The following is a 22,744-nucleotide window of genomic DNA, read 5'->3' on the forward strand; positions in this document are numbered from 1 at the left end:
AGCATCCCTTTCTTTTAAAGCCACAGCTCCCCTTCAGGAATGTGAAAAACGCGATTTATGCATCATGTATGAGCTGTATGACTATGCAACAGGCTGTTGCTTTTAAGGGTTAATCCTTTGTTAACAGGGGTCCTTTTTTGGGCTTGTGCTGCACAGAAAAAGGTACCTGGACGTCCATAGCTCTTTGTATTTGTTGTCTCATACTGTCCTAATTCAAATTGTCCAAATTATTATTACTCTAATTGTATTACTATTTATATAACCATTTTATTACTATTAAACTTTTAAAAATTTTGAAAACAAGTGATTGGGGTTTTTCACAAGGAAAAAATAATAAATAGGGATTCAATCTGTTAACGCAGTCCAGAACCTTGGAGACTCCCATTACTTCGGCTTGTACAGAGCAGTGCAGACAAATCAACAACAGCTAAAAAACCTTGTATGTTTTATACTTGAAGAAGCATTGTTTTCTGAAATTTACATTACTTTCAACTTAATGGTGGCTCTCTAGCAGTTCTGACTGAAGAATTCTGCTGCAATTGTTGGGGAGAGTTTTGGCAAACTGAGATCAGACATAATTAAACACCAGCTGTGTGTCCCCAGGGAATGTCAATATGGGATGACAAGAGTCCCCAAACCCAACTATGTATTAATGGATACAGGCATGAGATATAGAACCAGTGGGTGAAAGTTTACACTCTAGATATTCCATATATGATTTACAAGTATATATAAAGGAAAAGAAACAATCTCTGGACGTTCAATGCCTACACTGACAATAATCTAGACATACTCAATTTACTGCATATTTAAGAATACTTACTGATGCAAGAAGTTTTAATTCCAAAATCTAAAGGAATTTGTCTTGAATACCTCTGAGAAAGGGTGTGGCCTAGGGTTGGGCTAGGCCCACCTGTGTACCTTCCCCATTTTTGTCTGTCTTTCAGAGTGGCTCTCTTCCCTTGTGGAAAGAGACTGTGACATGCAGAATTATCTTACTGGCACATTCTGCCAAACAGGTCTCCAGGGCTGTGTCTATTACAGCATCCTCAGGAGAACTGCCCTGGCCACACTGCTTGACCATCTCAGCAGTCTCAGCAGTGTCGTGAGTGCTGTCTGTCTGCAAACCAAGAGGGGAAATGTTACAAGTGCTTGTCTTGTCAGAGAGAGCCCAGTCCCGGGAGGGAGCACCCTGGGGCTCCAGTCACAGCACACCCACAGGGAGCCTGGCTCTCAGCACCAAACCATGGCCTCACCACACTTCAGTGCAGCCACAGCTGTGCCACACACTTTCATTTGTGCTGGCTTCCACAGACACTGCACATCCCCATGCACAGAGTGCCTGGGGCTCCTGGGTGGCTGCCAGGGTGTGAGCCCCAGCAAAGAGCTGTACCCCAGCCAAGCAGAGCTCTGGCCAGCCAAGCACCCTGGACCACTCAGCTACAGCCTCTGCTGTTTTCTCTCTCGGTCAGCTTGCAGCTCACCCATGTTTGGTACTCCCCTTCCTCTGCATCCTGTGGAATATGCACTTTAAAGCAACTTCTCTAGCTTTCTGCAGGGGAAATGGGGGTAAAAGCTTTGGTTTGGGGCAGCAGCATGCTGCAGACCTGCCTAAAAGCACTGAAGTTATCAGTGCACAGAAAGCATCAGGTCAGAAGCAGCCCTGCCTCTGTCACCAAAGGTGAACACTGCCCACCCACCAATGCTCTTTATTCAGTCAGCCCCAGTCCCACAAACTACCCAGCTCACATCAGTATTACCTGTTACCATCTCCTTCCCATCTCCAGTTCTGCACACCCCCACCTTCACTTCCATGCTGATTCTGCTCCTAAAAGGCACATTTGGCTCTTAGGTACTGATTTTCCCTTTAGACACTGATTGGAATGAACCATTTCAGGGGACACAGCTGGCTACTTCAAGGAAATAAGGATTTTTAAACTTGAACTATCATGTAACAAAGAAGTGGGTTTTTTTCGAAACAGGTATAATACTAATACTACTACTACTACTACTAATAATAATAATAAACCTGTCTCTGTGGAATCTTTTCTTTTTTACTAAATGAGAATCTGCTTGAAGAAAACATTTCCAAGCTAAATGAAAATGGATTTATATGCCACACACAAACTGTGGTACTCTACAATGTAACAAAATATGCAAGCTTAAGCAAATTTACCACCTGCTACCATAGCAAGGGAACATGGTGGAATCCTGCTCACAACACAGCATCTCATTATTGCAGCTGGATGTTCCACTACAGTGATTAGTGTGCACACAGTGGCACAATTAATTTCAGTACTAACACCACCTTCATATAACTTTTCACTTACAGTCTCAATTCTTGAATCTGTCATTCAAGAATTTTTGCAGATTTTTGGAAACTCTCAACTGGCCTTCCTACACAGACAAGACTGTAGATGATAAAAGGGCATGTGACATTTTTACTTCTGTTGTTACCTGGCCTAACAAGAGCAAGCTAACATAGCTACGTTATTATAGCTTCATTTTGGCTGATACCTTAAAACTTATTAAGTCATCTTTCTTCAGAGCAACTAAGGCAACCTTTCATAAATCTGTTGAACATACCATATATGTGTGTACAGCACATGTATACAACAGATTTAATAATTATTTTTTCCTCTTGAAAAGGTCTATTTTCTATAAAATGCATCTTAACTTTACACTGGTGTAAACACTTATTCTGACAAATCCAGAAGCTTTCAGATTTGACTAATTTGTATTTTATCCAAGAATTAAGCAAGAAATGTGGGTCATGAAGAAAAATTATATATAACATCTTAGATTTATTACCATATACTTCCAAAGATTTTATGGACAGCTATCACCTGAAGTATCTCTTACATTCATGCTCTCTTGGCAGCTGGAAACAACTTCAACCACTACTTAAAACAAAACCAACATGCTTTTTTTGCTGGCTTCTCATTCAAATCAGCAGCTAGAAACAGATCAGGAACACAAACCTCAATAGTCCCTTAAAAAAAGGCCACCAATAATCCAGTTTTCTGAAATCCTCTGAACTCAACTTTCTACAAAAAGTGATTTCTGATGAGTTTTTATTTTGAAAAGCAGGGGGGCAGTGCAGGCTAAACCCTAGAAAGCAAAGCAGAAGCAATAATCTCTTTATGGCAGTTCATGGTAAGGAAGTGACTCAGCTGAGGAAAATTACAGAGTCCATTTGGAGACGCTGATTCCAAGAGCACCAGGGTCTGCAGCCAGGACTCTGGCACAGCTGCACTGCCAGAGATTTCAACCTTCACAAACACATAAGCCTGAAAAATACTATTTGCGGGAATTCTAAACAGTTTTGTCTATCTCTACAGCATTTTTTTGTTGTGAAAAGAAGATGTAACGGAACTGAGGATATATCCTCAAGCTATTTCTCAAAAGGCCAAGCAAAAACAAAGCAGGGTTTCATCATAAGGAAGTCAAATTAATTTCTAAATAATTCAAAAATTGCATTATAACTTTCTAGAGTTTTGAATTACCCTTCCACAAACTCAGCAAGCAGTCTATTCTGCCCTGTAAGCTATTGCACACAAAACTTGGAGGCAGCTCTTAGCACATTTAGAATTAATGCCACAATTACTAAGGGATGAAAAACCTCCAACACCTTAAGAGTGTGCACTAGGGTAGTTTTCGATCTGCAGATCTCAGATATCTACAGATTACGTTTAAAGGGTGGGCAAAAGATATTAAGAAAAGCAGGCTTGTGGACAGGATGCTTGCATCATCAAACATCATGAAACAAGAGGCTACACACATACAGCAAAAATCCTGGGGAGCAGTACTTCCAGATCAAAAGATGTGTATCACTGCTCACTAATAATTCAAATAGCCAAGAATCACAATTTTTGTAATAAAAAACTACATTGATTTTTAAGTGTTATATGGACTAAGAAGGATTGCATTGAAGAGTTTATTGGTAAATAAAGAGAACAGAAGGAAGGTATAGAAATGGCTCAGGCAAACAAGAAAGTTATCTTAAGTCATTTCAGGTACACTATCTTTGTAATTAATTTTTTCTTTACTAATTAACATCTTCTGTCCCTTCACAAGGATTCACGAGTTCTCACAAGTGGGTAACCAAAACCATTCTGTAAAACAGAATTAGCCCTCCAACCATGGACTATTTAACCACAGAGAGTGCTGACAAGCAAGAAACCCAGAATGGCTGATCAGAAGCTGCCCCATTTTATCCCAAGAATTCAAACAGGGAACAGGTCTCCAAGATGCAATAACATCAGGGCTGGCTCTGCACCTTCAAATGCTCTCTGATTCCCAGTGCCTGTGGCACTCCTAGGGATGCAGGACACATCCAGGACCAGCAGTGCCTCCAGGATGGCAGAGCACAGCCCTGCAGCTGGCAGAGCCTCTCCAGCAACCCAGTGAAACGGCAGGAAGGAAACAAAGCACTCCCTGCACCCCTGGGAGCAGCTCCTCCTGCTTTCCCTTCTTTTCCCTCCATGAAAGAACAAGAAATTGTGGTGATAATTTTGTTCTATTTCCCCTCAGGTGCAAATCAAGGCTAAAAGCTGAAAAAAGAAAGTTTTGACAGTTAGAGGAAGAGTTTGTAAAGTTATAAGCTTGCAAAGGGGTTTAAATCTCTTATCCTTCACTATCCAAAGAACAAGAAAATGTGGAGGTTACACTGAGGTTTACAGATGGCTGTCTTCTTGAGTTTAACTGTATAACAGTACTTCAATTTAATTAGCAGCCATACCTACAGAAGCAGTACCATAATCCATATGCCGTGAGTCAGAGCCTGAGCTGAGAGGGACCTGGAACTTTTGTTTTCTTTCCTGCTAGATGGGTTTGCATGCTGAAACATTACTCTGGCTTTTGCCTATGATACTGAAACCACTTTCATTTGCACTTTAAACAACCAAGAAGAAAATGTGATTGCTTACACAAATCCTCAAACTTGCATAATTGTTCAGATGTGGGAAGGTGTCTTCTTCTAGATAATAACATTTTTGAAATCAATGCACAGATGAAAGATGAAGTTGTCACTCTTCTAAAAACACACACTAATGAATTTTGAACTATGTCAGACAAGAACAAAGAGACAATGGTGTCTTTTCTTGTAAGTCAATTTATAATCTATAAAAGAACATGTCTTGGTCACAAATTCGTATGGGAAAGGAATTCACACTTCAAAAACTGAAACAAGGAGAGATGCTTACAAATGAGTTTGAAAATTTTGGAGTTAAAATTTTAACTTGGGAATAATTTTTCCTTTGTACTGAGAGCACCTGCATTCTCCAACAACAGCAAGGGGTCTTCAGCAGACTACAAGCAAGGTTCAGGTTCTACAACACTTACTATTGCTGTTTGTAAGCAATACAGCTAATTAAATGCACAGACTGTATGAGCAGATCCTGAATTATTATCTCAAAATGTTGCACAAAAACATTTAGAATACAAAATACACAGTGCATTTATACTGAAGAGGCATTGTGTTTCTCCAATTAAAAAAAAAATTCTTCAGTGTTAATGTTCTCAAATAATATAAATTGCTTGCGTCAACAAACACAGTACAATTAGCTTGTTACCCTTAAACTGAGTTTAAAATAAGCAAATTGTTTGATGACTTTGATGTTTTCCACCCAAAATGTGCTGGCTAATTTTTCCATTCCAGTTCCCATTCCAGTCTTTTAACTGCCTTAATCTCCTGCCCTCAGATGTTGACCTCCTAAGAACAGAGGTCATAGGTTAGCACAGACAGACCTCAAAAGATCTGGACTATCAATTCATGCCTGAAAGATTTCTCTTCCACAAAAGAACTACTAAAAAAGCAAATTCCAAAATCCAACTCCACAGGCTGCATAAAATGTAAACTTGTTGATAAACTGCATTCATAAATATTCTAAAAAGACTGGATCTAAACAGTGTGAATTAATTTCTGTAGGATACAAAAATAAACCAAAGGCACAGACATGGAATAATGACGGAACTTCAAAGATAAAAAAGGAAAGCTCTAGACAGGGCAGAATTAAGAGTCGGCATCTTTAAGCACAGATACGTGTGTTTTAAATGTTTCTAATCTCTACATTTGAAAGTACCATTTTTCCACACCAGGCGTTTTTAAACACGATTTGTTTTCTTGTAAGGGTGAAAGTGTGAGATTAGCTGACTCAGTAAATGAAACAGCACCAGTTAATACAAATTTTAGTGATTATTAGTGAGACTACGGCCTCATTTTCTTGCAATAATCAACCACACAACAGATTCCTCGCTGCTTGTTTGGTCAATGAGCGAACAGCTCTCATTAAAAAAAAAAGCCAGATGTTTCTTTTCTATGTATAAGAGAAATGTATAAAATTGTAAAGGAGAAAGATAACTTCAGGAGGCTTCAGGGAGGTAAAAATACAGAGATAATAAGAAAGAACCATTTGATAAAATTATTTCTGGGATCCAAGAAAAATTTGTTTGTTGCACAATGAACATAAAGACAAAAATTCCAGAATTTCTCACTGGTGAAGTGAGTAATTATATTCCCACATTTAATAACATAAAATCACATTGAATTATTTACCGTGTAAATTAAATGAGGATTAGTTTTTTACTTAGAAAACGAAACTGCTTACACATTTTAAATAATTATTAAAAGGAGGCGTAGGCACATATTTCTAACAATTATTATTTGACTGGCTAACCATTATTCAAAAAACTATATCAAAACATAAGAACTTGAAAGAATTAGTCTGATAAACAGGAAAGAAGAGATTTTTCATTTACTTACTAGAAAGCAGTGATTTATAAAAACTGGGGAGAAAGAAGGTAAATACAATGAAACCTTTAAAAAGGTAAATTAATAGGCTTACATCTGAGCTACATACAACTTCTAATCCTATTGCAACCATTGATGGCTCCTTCTCATTGATGGAAGCAGTAACACTGCACAATTCTGTAGTACAGCTCATCTCAGGCAGACACACACTGACACACACTCACTATCGTTTTGTTTTACATTATTAGTTTAGCATAACAAAAAGGCAAAGATACTAATTTGAAACACTAGCAAATCAGAAATTGAATTTAAAACATGGAACTATTTCAGCTTTTTATACTGGTGAGAATATATTCATTTATCATTAAAAGAAATCAAAGCACTCTGGTTAAACTTTGATGCAAAGGCTGTTGCAACTTTAATTGAGCATTCTGTAGTTAGCTGTTGTTTGCAGAGCTGTCTAAAGTAAATTAAATGTTTAGCATTTAAACTATCCAACAGCTAAAAGGGTAAAACTCCAAGTGACTTCTAGAATAGAGGCAGCCATTCAAAACAAGACCAGTACAATTTAAATAATTTTTTTTACTTTCAGCTATTCGTTGTAAAAACTCTAGTGCCGGGAGAATCAACATCATAAGATTATAAATTAATGGAGATCAAAGAAAAGAAATTGTTTAGCTCACTCCCATATTTCATAGTGAACTTTCACAACTCTTTCCTCCTTAACCATTCCACTGTTACTGAGCAAAGCCAGCTCCCACTTCATCAATAATGCCATGCTTGGCTCGCTATTCCTCCAGCCTGGCCACAGCACCTCTGCTCTCCTGGGCAGGGTTCCACTTCCTCCCTGAAACTCTTCATCCTCATCCTACAGCTAACAAAAACTAGTCCAAATTCCCAAACTAGTGAGAGGAGTATGCAGGTTAATTTCTACAGATCCTATTATCTACCGAAAGATAGAAATAATTTACACTGCAATAACAGCTTGTGAACCCACATGTGAATTCTCCTATATTGCCTTTTCTCATTTGCTGCATGAAATACAAATTATTGCATCCTTCTTCCTTAGCCTACTGAATTCAATGCTTGAACTCACCACCAAATCCAGCTAAATCATGAACACAAAAAATACTGATTTTGAGGCTCTCACTATGATCTCTTCGCGCACTACAAACATCAACTACTTTGCAATGTCTCTACAAAATGTGTGGTTTATTTGGTATCAGAGAAATGCACAGGATTCTGGAGCACAAGGAAAAAAAAAGCCAAAATTATTTTCCAGAGGAGCATTATTCTAAGTGCCCAATTTGAAATACCAGTCCCCTTGGAACACTCACTGTTTTTTAGCACTTGATGCATTTAAGGCAAAGTTCAAACTGAGCAACTGTGAGGGCTGCATTTTGTGGTTCTGCAAGACAAACTCCAGATTGTCAGATGTGTTTCGTTTGTCACCTGGTAAGCAAGGAACACACAATACGTAGAATATTCTAGAAAGTCCCATTTCAGGTCAACCCTCCCAGGTCCACTGGAATCACCACAGCTGCTGCAAGGCTGCAGAGCAGGAGCTCACACACCAACCTGTGCTCCAGCTCTTGATTTGCAGCAATTTTGCAAAATGCAGGAAAATTCAGTTGAATCCCTGACTGTGTGTGCAGGGAGATTCAGGTTTTTCTGTAGTCCCTGAAGAGCAGCAGAACCACCAGCACTGAGGCAACCATTTGGAGCCTGGAAAAGATCTGGGCTTCTCACACTGACACTCTTTTCAGTGGTCTCTTCTCTGTTTCCTAAGTCCTTTCTCATCCACCTCCTTCCTCATCTTCCCTGTGTTTGTTTTCCTATTCCTGCTTCTTCCTAATCTTCACCCTACCTTTTATCCTTGAAATACCTTCCTATTACCCCGCCTGAGGGATTGTGGATACCACAGGAGCGTTTCTATTCGAGCTCCACTGTGTTTTCACTGAGCAGCTTGTCATAACCAGGAGAAGAAACTGCAAAGTCCCACTCAGTGCTGCTACTTCTGCATGGAGGATGCAACATTGCTGTGCAGGGGTGGCTTCAACTGGTGTGTTTTCCCTGAAATAAGAGTCCCTTTTCTGGTGTAAATGTGCCCTTACAGACTCATGATTTCTTTCAGGACACCGCCTGTGTGTCACTACCTGCCTGACAAATGCTCCAGCTCAGGTGCTTGAGGTTTTGGGGGATGCACAGTGGGAAGAGCAGCATCGTGCCTGCACCACCACCATGGAGATGACTACCTCTGTGACACATTCCTCTTATATAATGAGCTGCTGAGCTTCTTGGCAAAATAAGATATTGAAGTAAATTCACATTTTAAATTATTCATATTTAAGTAGGTTTGATCTTTAAGTGTCAAGGACAGAAACATGAAGCCACAGCTAATAAAAGAAACAGCTGTAGTGATTTGGAATTACATTACCACACAGTCTTTATTAATTTGAAGTTAAAGGGCTCCAGAACTTTTATTCCTTCTACAGAGCATCAGATTCATCCACAGTGGTAAATCAGGGGCAATGTTTCAGGGATTTAGCAAATATGCTGTAATTCATTTTTCTCCAGCTTTCAAGTTTTTGGTATCTTTTTCAACAGGCCAAAATATATGACAATTATTTCCATCATCTGGAATCACCATTATAAATGGTCCTCAGCGTTGTGTATTTATTACATTTTATGTTTTATTATTGTGTTTTGAGTATGTTTGCTAGGTGATGCTCGAGTGCAACATATGTAAAAAAAACCAAAAAAAAAAAGGCAAGAAATGCAATAGTTTTCCTAAAATAGGAGATTTGGGGTTTAGCTGTTTAATTACAGTGTGCTGTCATAAAATACAGCACAGGCAGCTTATGCTGTGAGCAGGTCTGTTCCCAGTTCATTGACAGCTACAGCATCACACTTGAGTGTGATTCAATCAGTAGAGATGGAATTGATATAATATCAAGTTTGAAGTAACTTTGCTGTCCTAACCTAGCTCTCCTAGTCCATTTAACTTCAATTCAAATGTCCTCCATGGCATGCCACCATGTGTCATTCAGCTCTTTCATTGAAAGCAGCACAGTCTGTAGTCAGGATCAGTATCAACTTAAAACAGAATTATCACAATCTGGACAATATCTTCAAATAATTCTCTGTTCCCTGCTATTTTCAAAGCACGAGAGTAAGTATTTCCTGATTTGACCCCTGAAAATGTATGCACTTTTTTGTTTATTTTTGTCTACTTGAAAATAGTATAGTAGTAAGAAATTAAACACTGAGAAACAAATTTGAATTAAAGAAGAATATGCCAGTTATGTCAGGAAGATTTTTTTAGAAACAGAATGATTTTTTGAAAATTATTTACTGAGATACTTTTAACATATACTCTACTGGATTTATGCGTAATGTCTGTTAAATTGAGCAAAGCTCTCAATTCTTTTTGCTTCTGAACTCCTTCTGGTATGTGTAATCATTAGTACAGTAAGAATGCAGTGGGATCATTAGGTGTATCAGTGCAGGCAAAGGTCTGAATATACACTGAGAGTTTACTGTAAGGGAGAAGGAGCTCACCCTGTGATTAAAGAGTGTTGAATAATAGTCAGAAAACATGAAGCCCAGAGACGACACCCGATTAAAGAAAAATATTCTGCGTTCCAAAAACAGTGTATGTACTTAAGAAACCCATCTGCTGTGCAGGGACAGCTTTACTCTACATGAGGCTGCACAGAAATGACACCTTCCTACTCACTTCATCTGTTCCTGGTATGTTTTCAGAATTGAATCTACTTACTTTAGCATCAAATTTGGATTTCTTATTATAAACACTGTGAAAAATTTGGGGCCTCTCTCTTCTTAACTGTACATGCATACAAACACATACCAAAAAACTTTTTCCAGGCTCTACTCTGTTCTAAGCTTGTAGTGATGAAAACCACACTTGGATGTTGCTTAGCAGAATCATGGCTACCAGGTTCCAGGCTCTTCCCTTGGCACAGATATTTGCATCTACTTGAAGAACATGAAAAGCCCCACCAGAAGACACATGGTGGAGAGGCAGCACATATTTTCGCATCTTTTGATGATCTGTAGGCCTCAGTGCAAAGGCCAATTCCTGCTTGCACCCAAGTGTGCAGGCTGAAACACTGCATGGTCATGCAAGCTCACCAGCAATGGAGGATCTGAAAAGAGTTCTTACTTTAAATGGCCTTGTGATGGATTTAGTAGTTAAATTATCTGAAACCAGAAAATGGCCTTTTAAATGAATGGGGATTGCTTGTGTAAGCACCCAGCACATTACAGTGTGCCAGGGTACCTCCAAATATCTAAAACTGATCTTGGATCAAATTAAGCTTTATAGCCTGCATCTAACTATGGGCACTTGGCTTTGCAAATCTAACCATGATTTAAAATTTTGAATGGGATTTCTTCCATGTCTTCTGAAAAACAAAACCTTATATTCAAATATTATACATGCTGTTATTCACAACTGTAATAATTTTCTACACTTTGCTCCAACATGCAAGCACTGATCTTTCAGCTCTGCATCCTGGCTCCTGACTGCTTGAGCTACAGAACTATGGAAGAGAAATCCAGTATCTTTTGAGAAAGGCAGCTCCCAGTGCTGTATGTTGGATCTGGGGGTAGAAGCTAGCCTGTCTTCCAAGAGGTGAGGTTCTCCTGCTTCTGCTCTCACTCTGGAACACTTTCCCATAGTTCTACACCAGGCATTTCAGGACAACTGGTTTAGTTACACCCTGTGCCAGAGAAGAAATCATGACACACAGTGTGTGGTCCATGGTATTGGGAGCTATACACACCAGGCAGTGGCAGTTGTTTTATCTTTTCTCCCTTAAGCCACTTTCTTTCTTTTCATTTTTTTCCATGCCAAAAATACTTGCTCCTGAAGATCTGATTCTGTTCTTAGACTGGACAGGCCAAGTCCTGGAAGCACACCGTGCGTTTGTTATGCAGGAGGGCTGTGACTGCCGAGCTCCCTTTAAACAGAGATGGATGATGCAGATTTTAACAAGGGCTGTCTAATGAATATATGCACTAACACTTTTCAGAGGCTTCTGACTTAAGACTTGGATGGGTCTGCACAAAGACAAGCAAAGATTGACCTCCTGCCCTAGAGATCCATCTCCAAGCCAGCTTTCAAGCCTCCAAGCCACAGCACCAACTGGTAGCTATTTTTAAAATTTACCTAGGTTTTAACCCTACCAACAAGACCCTTTGGTGTTCTGGTTTTATCTCACACCTGGAATACTCAAAATGTTGCTAAAACTTCCAAAGTCTTGCCAACCTGAGGAAAAAAAACAAGGATAAAAAACTTTGTCCCTCATGTTTGTAGCCCTGTTAAGGTGTTAAGGTAAAACCTTCATAAAGTACCTGGAGTATTGCAAAGCTCTCAAGGTAGTTTTTTTGTTTTCTTTTATATATATATATTTATTTTTTTTTTTAATTCAGCATTCTGAAGTTCCTGTTACAAGCATTTCATGCCAGTTTAGTGGCTTATTATGGCACAGTCAGCAAATATCAGTCCTAAAATTACATAAGGAAGCATTACTCAGAGTGGTTTATCTCCATTCAAGCCCATTGTCTAGACATGCAAATTGTTAACTCTATAAAACTCTGCACAAATAATACCAAGCTTTGCTTGAGGATCCAAAAGGAACTTGCATCCAGCAAATTCAGGGACTTAACACTTCATCTAATTTGTCTTTTGCACATTAGTTGTTGATACTGACGGAATGTTTAAACCACTATTGCCAGAGATAGAATGCAATACCTCCCTGCTTTTTCCAGTCTCTCCTTAAATATGTGCCTGTGTTGGAAAGATGGTAGTAGGCCAGAGGGACCTCATTTCATAGGGCAATTTTCACATAAGAGAACAAAATTATGGCTGTCTTTCCATTCTAAGTTTAAAAGGTTGTCTCAGACAACACTGGAAAGAGCAATTAAACACCTAACAAAATAAATCATTATGATGCAGAGAAAGAGCAAGCAGTCAAAAAAATGTCCTATGCTTGAAAAATGGCAAAAGCAAGAATGAAAATTGGAATGAAGAGATTCTTGCCATCTAATACCAGGTGCAAGGCAATCATAGAGGAGGTGTTCATGTTCTAATTGCTGAAACACCACCCTTGAGTAATGTCCTTATGCAAGGTTGTATTTCTAAGAAACTGGTGCAAACCATGCAATATTTGCACTACTTATGTGTCAGTTTCCTCTTTAGAAAATGGCAGAACTGTGAATGCAATCTACATTGAAAAGGAGTAGGAAAAATTCACCATCTCACAGTAACATGCTGACACCATTTTGTGCCAAAGGCAACAACTCCCTGAACTTGTTGTCCATTTCCCCAGCTGGATGACTCGGTTTGCCCATTCCCCACTTCACCTCAGTGCTGTTCAGGACCTGCCCAGAGCAGGTCCCTGGGGCTGGCCAAGTGATGTCTCCCCATTGTCGGGGCTGTGTGCGGTGACAGCCAGCCTGGCCTTGCTCACTCTCAGCAGAAGGGACTGACAGGCTGTCCCCACCCATCTGCTGAGCAGGGGCCTTATGTGCTTCTCCCACGTCGGCACCAGCTCAGGGCTCTCCTGCCCAGCCCATACCACTCTCATTGTTCACATCTCCTTCACAAAAACCTGCTTGGTTCAAGCCAATGGAGGCTTTTCTGTGAAAGTTAGATTATACACTTGTGTGTGATTCAATCAGTAGAGATGGAATTGATATAATATCAAGTTTGAAGTAACTTTGCTGTCCTAACCTAGCTCTCCTAGTCCATTTAACTTCAATTCAAATGTCCTCCATGGCATGCCACCATGTGTCATCCCCTCCTGCACCACACCAGCTTAGCGGCTGTTTGTGCAGATCACGAGCTTTTAAAGACCTTTAAGATTTTCTTAATATAGTCTGACTTCAGATCATCCACAAAATGTCTTCAGATATTAAAACCATTTTCTGTCTGACTCAGACACAAACTAGTTTTAAGTGACAGTTCACCCAGGGAGAATTATATTATTTAATTATAACCCCTCCTTCCCTAAGTGGCTCTATTTCCACCCTGTGGGTGGTTTAGAACTGTGTTCTTCTTTATTTGAAGATTATGGGTTTGGTCACATTCAAGAGTTACTGGTGAACACCATTTATAACATCTTAACACAAAACCACTTCTTTTCTAATTGCTCCTCCTTCATATTTATCTATATTGGAATAAAAGTTTTCAAAGTGCTGTATCCATGCTGCAGCACTCATTACTGTTCAGCCAGCTGAGCTGCAAACACGTGGCTGTTTCACCAGTCATACCCCAGGGTGTATTCAGCATCACCATTTATCCAGTGGCAATGGTTCTTTGAGCTCCATCATTTGAAGCAGCTCCCAAATCCCTTCCTCACAGCTCACTTGCAGGGCTGCACTATAAACCAAGCCAGTGAAATATTTCATGTCAATGTCCAATCTCACAATGTATTTATTTATTACATGTTTAAATCTAAACCACTTACTGACACAGGTCACCTGTACTAGGAAGTTTCCAGGCCACGAGTGTGATGTTAGCAGAAGGTATCAGAGGACTGAAATGACATAAATTAGAACTGGGAGATGGAGTTATACTCCTAATTATTTCTTCCTTGTTCCCTTCTTCTTGATTTATTTCATTGCTTCCATTTTGGTGTAAAGATTTCAAAACCAAAAAAATAAAGAAAAAATAGAAAGCTGTCAACCTTCCCATCTCCCCCAGAACACTCCACATGAAGCAAGTGCCAAGCTAAGCAAATGCAGCATAACAGACACTCTGCTAAAAAAGTATCCAAGTTTGAGCTCCTAGCAGGAATATTTACAGATACTGGGCAATACCTCTAGGTCCCAAAGATAACTCTAGCTTCTAGTCCTGTGAGCACCATGCACCTTTATTAATATTGTCCCAAAGGACTGTGGGTCAAATTATTTATATGTACACTGCACTAAAGAATATTCTTCCATCTATATAAATAATTACAACTCATAAAAGAGTCCTTTACTTGGTTTATTTTAGGTGACATAGAAACACTGGGAGTGATTGTTAAAAAAAAAAAAAAAGAAAAGAAAAAAAAAAGAAAGTAGTGTAATTTTTTCCTTCTTCCCTTTTTCCTCTCAACTTTACTCTGCTGGGTTAGGTTCTCATTTCATTTGTTCTACTCTAAACCACAGATGTCTCAACAAATTACTAAGTACTTGATTAAGTGTGATTTCAGAGTGCTTCATCTTTTCTGCATCAGATCCCCGTGGTCATTCCTAGAGAGCAGCACAGCACACTTTAGTGCCAGCTCACTGCCAAAGCCGAGCAAAGCACACTGTGGATGGAATGTGTGAAGAGCTCCTACAAAGCGAGCTGCACCTGGTTACAGCGCAAATCCTCACAAATATCATCACAGCAAGGTCCCCACAGCAACAATACTGCAAATTACAGGGACCCTGATTCTACCATGGAAGCCTCACAAAATCCACCAACGTTGGTAACCTCACTGTCAGGACTTTTTTTCCTCCCTGTCTGTACATATTGCTGCTTTTCTGGTTTTTCTCCCTCCACCTTTGCTATCTCTAACTCCTCTCAGTAATTAGAGTAACAGAATCCATCAAATGGGATCCAGACAAAAAGATGCACTGAGGCTGGGCCCTCACACTCTTACACTGGTAAGATAAAAAGAGACGAACACAAGAAGTTGGAATTAGCTTTCATAAATGGAGGCAGTTCTCAGTACAAGAGAACAATCTTGTAAAATCTTCAAGAAACTTTTCACTAGACATGTTGGAGGTGCACCTTTTTAATTGTCTAGGCATTCAAAACTAATTTTCCTTCAAGCAAAGACACTGCTTTTCACTGAGTGATAATGTCAATGCTACTTCAAACATTTCAAATTTCAGCCTTTTTGGGTGTCTTATGACTTAAGTGTAAGAATTCTGAGACAGAAGTGGGTAGATGTTTTTGCCCACATTTTCACATTCAAATTAATTCAAATTAATTTTAAATTCTCCCTTTTTTAAAAGGCAAGTGAACATTAGAGAGTACACTGTCTCATAGATCAGCCCCCCACACTGTTTTCCAGGGTATATCTGTTCAACTTTTTCTATGCTTCAGCTATGAAAAAACATGATTGAAAGCAGAATTCATCTCATTTTATTTTAGAGGTTTGTAAGGGAAGCATTTACAGGATTGGAGCTAGGATCCCTTTGTAATCCCTGAAGAGGAGCAGCAGTAAGGTAAGATACAACCCCAACATTTTATGTGCTTGAGATGAATTCCATTTGGAAAGTTCTGCTTCCCCCTGCATCTACTACACTGTATACTACAGATTGTTCAAATCCCTGCCTCTATCAATATGTATTCTTCCCTCACTGCCTACAACCAGCCCATTTTAATTTCAAGGTTTCTGAAGCAAGGATTGTCTTCCTTCATATACATGTGCAACAAATAGGTAAACAGGATCACACCAGCATGACTGTGGCCTTTATTTGCTGCCAAAGTATGAAACATCAAAAACAGTGGTAATGCTAATACCCTGAACAGATTAGCAATTAGAATTCATGGAAAAAACCAATTATTTAAATAAGAATAATACTGAAAGGCTATGGCAAAATAACAAAAACCCCCAAAAAAAAACCAAAAAAAAAAAACAACCCAAAAACCCCCCACCAAACGACAAAAAACCAGCCATTGCATGCAATATCACTCTATAAGGCCAGATATGGAGAGCAATCAAAAAGAAAGCTTTGTCCAGCTTACACAGTCCTTGTTGTGGTTATGGACTCTGATCTGTTCCAGCAGCAATAAATTTTCTTTACGGCTTTTAGCTTTTACAAAGGAGGTGAAAGAGGGACAAATATCATGTTGTATCATGTTGTCTCCACTCCTTAACTAAAAAAAAAAATTAAAGTGTGGTGGGTGGGGCAAAAAAAAAGGGCTTTTAACAGAAGTGAGGACAAGTGGAGTTCATTTGTAGCTAGTAAAGGTTCCTGATCCCAAATTTCTCAAACCTGGGCTACATTGCCTTTCAAGGTGACCCTATCTTTCCTAAGCTACGCTTTGCTTCAGAATGTGCAAAGGAAGAGAGCATCACCTCCCAGTCATGCCATACATTAAACACTGCAGGCAGAACCTGGCTGTTCTTACTAGGATCCTCACAAAGTATGTACTCCCCTTGGCTTCAGTCATTACAGGTCAGGGCTGGGGAACAGCATGAGGAAAAAGGGTGAATTCACCTAAACAAATAAATAAATACATAAGCTTTTGAGCAGGAAGGCTGTCCTTGGTGAACCAGGTACAGGTGGCTTTGTAGTGGACAGGATTCAGAATTTCTTGAAGCCATCAGAAGTAGAAAATAAAGGGTAACAGTGCAGTGCAAGTCAAACTGCTGCACACGTGTAGAGACAAGTGCAGCAATCAAAATTACCTGAAATTTGTAAAGCATTATTGCAACAGCCCCTCAGACCACCAGGAATTAAAACCTCTGAAACACCTTATTCTCTGTTCACTAAGTAAAAATGTAATTAACCAAATTATGTACATCTCAACCCTTACTGCAGCACCCACATTTTTTCCATATAAAACTACTGATGCAGTTTAATGATAGTTTGATAGTCTCTTTAGCATGCACAATTCTCACCTAAACATGACATAATTTCACCTGTGTTCAGACTGACCTCTCTCCAGTCTAAGAGCAATATCTTCAAAATAATAATATATTCCTCTGCAGGCTCCCTCTAATTTAATAAAACCTTCTCAAGTAAAACTCTTCAGTGGGTGACTGATGTAGTTGTATGGATACAGCTTTAATAAAATTACTAAGCTACATGTAAAAGCCAAATGTACACAGAAGGCTTTCCTTTCACAAACAAATAAATGCTGAAAACACAATTTCAAGAAAAACTTGCAAAAGGAAAAAAGGGGGAATAACAAAGTAAGGTAATTACCTATCTCCCTTTGGTTTTCTTTTTTGTACTGTCTTCCCTTTGGGTCGTCTTTCACTTCCTAAACAGGGGCTCCCACCAGGGCCTGTTACCCGTATTGATTCAAGGCCTTTGGAAGATTTCTTAAAAGTAAATTCCACAGGTTCTCCTTCTTTTAGGCTTCTAAATCCTTCCATGTAAAGCTTGCTCTGTAAATAGGAAAAACACCGTTGGTTACCATTGCCTTAAAAACAGTATTTACATTTATAATCAACAGGACAAATCACCCCGTGTACCATCCTACAACACACACAAGTTGAGTAACAGCTTCCTCTGCATGAGCTGTAGCAGATAGTACAAATTATAGTCCTGGATACACTGAAAACCCCATTCAACACTAAACAAGTAAAAATAACCTATTTTCAGTATCAGCAAAACTGAAATAACATTTTCCTTTTCTGTGATGAATGATATAGATGAAGCAGAAAAGATGCTGTATTTTTAAAACCCTTAAAAATTCTTAACTGGTCTCAGGAAGTGAAATGGTCTGGAAAGAGAGCAAGTGCTCACTTCAGAGCAAATTAATTTCTGATTAAAGTTTTAATAATTTGCATTCTTTATATCTGAGACATGGGTCTGCTGCTCTGAAAATGAATCAAAGACACAGCAAGCATGAGAGGCACAAGGAAGGCACTCTGAACAAAGTCTGCTGACATGGGCAATTCAAATATCCCTAGTGAGCTGCTGAATTTCTGTTGACTACACCAAAAAATCCTATCTACCTAGCATGATTTATGTATGGGTTTATATTTTCATTCACAGAAAAGGAAATTTTTATCATCAGGGCAAGTGAAATAAATACTGATAAGTATTTTAATAATACACTGCAGTAGAAAACTCTTGGACAAGCTGAAGTCAACAGGAGCTTACCACTGATTCTGATACAATGAAAATTTTCATGATTCTGAACAATGAAAATTTTCATCATGATTCCAAACAAATTATGTACAATAGTAAGTAAGCATTCCAGGACAAATCTGATTAATCTAACTCTTAAATAAAATGATAATTGAGTTAAATGACAAGGAGGCTTTTAGGGGTGGTGGAGATAAAGTGGTTGCAGTACACTTTTATTTTAGAAATTACACAGTACATGAATGAAAGCAGTTGGACTCACAGAGAATATTACGAAATACCCCAATTTACACACATTTGGGGGCCTTTCAGGAGAGTTATAACACCTATTTTCTTCCTTTGCTCATGAATTCCTCAAAGGAAAGAGAAATAAATGTATCCTGGCTGATTCTTAATCCATTCTCTAACATTCACTTGGCTGAACCATGGAGTCCAGAAGGAAATCTCCACTGCAGGTGCCACCCCAAGTCAGCCATGCCAAAAAAAGCCAAGTGACACAAAACCTGCATCTGTTACTTGCCAAGTGCAACTAGGAGCATGTAGAAATCAGCTGGCAATCCCGACCTGGGCTCCCTGTGCCCCCTGATGGAGCTCTGCAGCACCTGACACTGCTCTAGCAGAGCACAGGAACTGGCACAGGTCAGAGTTTCCACACAGAGAGGGAGCTGGTTTCTCCACAAGGATGCACAGAGAACAGGACCAAGAGCAAGGGCAGTTCCCCCTGAGCTGCTACACAGCAAACTAGTTTCAGACATAAGGAGAAATTGCTCACTAGAAAAAGAATTAAACAGAGAAGCCCAAAGTAATAGTTGCCTTTGCTGGAAATATTCAAGGCTTGTCTTACCAGGGCACTGAATAACCCAATCCAAGGCCCTGCTTTCAGCAAGATGCTCAACCAGATGTTCAAATCAAGAGGAGCCTTCCAACTCAGGCTTTCTTTTGTTCCTGGTTCTGCAGTAGAGTTCCTGGTTCTGCAGTAGAGCTACCTTGGGGCACCTGTGTCACTTAACTTCTCCCTGTTTTTCTGAAGAGGGGCGCCACTGAAAAGTCTATTTTTCACAGCACAAATATATTAAATTATAAAATAATTTGGAATATTTATTTTAATGAAATCATGTAAAAGCACATGTTCTCAGTGCATCAGCACAAGGCACTACTGCTGCTGGTCTGACTGAGTGGCTCAGGTGCTTATAATTTGTCCAGTAGCCAAAAGTAACCAAGAACACAGCTTCACTCATTAGGAAAAAGGATGGTTTTGTTTATCCAGTTGTGCAGCTCTAGTAGGCTTGGCTCTCAAACACAAATGTAACAGTGTGAAATATGAGACAAATCGCTGATTTTATAGGCTGGAGGTTGAACACTATTTAAATGTGGGGGAAACAACATGGAAAGGCTGTGAAACACATGAAAGAAGAAATATATAATATCTGTTCCCTGAATCATTACCTTGGCTTTTTTGAAATGCTAAAATTTAAGGCATGAAAAAAATAAATAGGCAAATGTTCTTACTAATGCAACTGGAGGACAATAATTGTACGCAAACCAATGAAACAAACCACCCAGGAGGGCAGCATTATTTCAGGCAAGCTCTCCACTTTGAAATGCCTGTGTAGCAATAAGGGGATCCTTGCCACAATGAAGAACATCCAAGTTCAGGATGTGCCAAAAGAAGACACCACCACTCCTCAACTGAAACAACAGACAACCCTGAACTGTCTGTGGTGTGAGTCCATCTCTAGGTCTGTCCACAACTCTTCAGCCTTCAGTGGCCACCAGGGACATCTTGGTGAAAGGAAAGAACTGAACAATATGTATTCTGTCCTAAAATAAGCACACAGCTGAATGTTCCAAAACCAGACAATCAGTACAACACAGATGGGTGCTGATCACAAGGGAACCTCAGAGGCATAAGCCCTTATTTTCCTCTAATACTCAACACAGCATGGATGCTTCTCTACTTGCTTAATTACAACTCAATGAAGATACAGTTAAGTCTCAGTAAGAGTTATGCATTTTCTTCCTGAGTTCCACCATTATTAAAAAATGCAAAAAGGTTAACATCTGATACATGTAACGTTGTCTTCTTTTTTACCTCAAAAAAAATACTTGCTTCAAATGCAACTTAAAGCAGGGCATTATTAGTATTCTAGAATGTTTTATTTTTCTTATTTCACTGTTAACCACAGACCTCGATTTCTAAACAAAGCACTCTATTTACAAGAGATTTTTATTTAAACATTTAAAAGCTTAAGTAAAGCAACAATCGTGCTTTCATGAATCACATTATGCAGGTGTACGTTTTTTGCATGTGTTTTTTTCGAGCACTTTTAACAACAAAAAATGTTGAAAAAGCCCCACTTCAAATGACTTGCACAGTTCTCTTCTTGAATAGATCTCAACAGCTTTTCAATGTCAGAGATGGATTTGGTGCTGTCTGACTTTCTGTGCAAATGTATAGCTCATGGTGAGATTCTCTGAGGGTGCAGTAACAAACAATTCAAAGCCATTGTGAAAAAATGGCATTTGGAAACCAGCAAAACCAATCTAAAACCTGAATCCCTCTTAAGTTGTTTAAAGAGTTGGACAAAAAATGTCTGTAAAGTTGATCATTTAATGTTGAGAGACCTAGCTCAGTATTTTCCTCACATTACTTAAACAAATAAAACTGACACAATTAAAAGCAGCCAGAGTTTCAAGTCAGTGAACCATTTCTAGAGCCCTGAATGGGATGTATGGGCACACCGCCAACAAACAAAGAGAAAAACTTAAAAGCAACATGCTTTTCCTCCTTTCTCTCTTTCAGCTGTCAGAGACTTTACTGTTATTTTTACCAGCAGTCAATACAGTGGTTTCAGACTGGAGCTTTTTTTTTCGCTTTTTAAATTTGACAGGACCATTTATGGTGATTTGTTGGGGTTTTTTTGTTTTTTTGTTTTTAATAGATATCCTAATGTAAAATCTCACACCTCTCTGTTACAAGCAATGGCTTGGTCCAAAATGCTGGCAATCTTGTCGTAGTATTGGTAACAACAAATATAAATAGAAAACCCCATGATCACAAGTTCATGGAAGCATTTCCTACTACAAAACAAAAACTAAAACCTAACAAGTATAAACTGTATTAGTAAAATGGTCCCCAAAGAAATGCACCAATTCCTGGGCAGTGTCAGGGAGTGCTTACAGCTTTCAGCAGGCTCTACAAAAGAAAGGAAGTTTGGAATTAAGGATCATTACAGGGGCCCTGATTGCCTCAGATATGTGTGCATTACTTTTAATAAGTGTGGGGAGTAAGTACCTCATCACAACTTTGCCATTTCTAGTCAGGGCTGTGAACAACTGCTTTTGCAGACATTAAATCCTTTAGAGGGACAAGGGAGAAAAGTTATTTGGTGGCATTCTGCTTATCTCGTTTATTTTCTGTATCTCTCATTTCTGACTCTTTTAATCTAGTGATTGATTGCTTAGTACAATGACCAGACGCCACCAGTATGCTGAGTTTCCCAAAGTAAGAAAACTGTTTTTCCTCCAAAATTATCTACAATTAAATCCAGACATGAAGGAAAGCATATTCTAAAGCCCAGCTACAATAAAAATTGTAAGAAAATCTCTCCAAAACAACCTCGTACAGTTCCATCAAGAGTCGTCAGCCTTTAAGTAAAGCAAGGGCACACAGTGAGAGGACCCAGAAATAAAACAATTTACACTGGATGCATACTACTGCCCTTCCTTGCATTGGACCAAAACCCATGCAGAATAGTATCAGGTTCATGACACAACTCCTGCTATGAGGACTTTTGCTGTAGACCAAAAGTTCATTCTAGGAGGTTTGGGAAGACCATTTTTATATTTTGTATTTTTGCAGGCAGAATGCTAAAGCCAACAAAAAATTCACTACCCTGAATAACAGCCCCTCCAAGGGCAATGTGCAGCTCTGCTGCACTAACACAGGATTTGAAGACTGGGAACTTGCAAAACACCTCAACAGTGCTCCTGCTGACCCTCAAGGGCTTGTTCCTGCTCCTAGGGGCTTATCTTGCACCAAATCTGGCACTTCTTTTGGTCCTCCCCATAAGCCAATTTAACTCGCTAATCTGACAGGAAACAAACTCAGTTTAAAAAGAAGGGGGGAGGATAAGAGGAAGAGGAAACAGAGATAGATTT

The 22,744-nt window shown here is 39.2% G+C and overlaps 1 protein-coding gene across 2 annotated transcripts in view; it reads right to left on the bottom strand.

Moving 5' to 3' along the window:
• LIN28B (lin-28 homolog B) overlaps window positions 1-22,744 on the bottom strand; it is a 100,155-nt gene that overhangs the window by 22,668 nt on the left and 54,743 nt on the right. For both annotated transcript variants that reach the window (XM_058021522.1, XM_058021520.1), the window contains one exon: window positions 17,693-17,877. In XM_058021522.1, the coding sequence (XP_057877505.1) occupies window positions 17,693-17,877 (185 nt within the window). The remainder of the gene's footprint in view (window positions 1-17,692; window positions 17,878-22,744) is intronic.

The sequence above is a fragment of the Melospiza georgiana genome, chromosome 3, assembly GCF_028018845.1.
Source record: "Melospiza georgiana isolate bMelGeo1 chromosome 3, bMelGeo1.pri, whole genome shotgun sequence".
Classification (NCBI taxonomy): domain Eukaryota; kingdom Metazoa; phylum Chordata; class Aves; order Passeriformes; family Passerellidae; genus Melospiza; species Melospiza georgiana.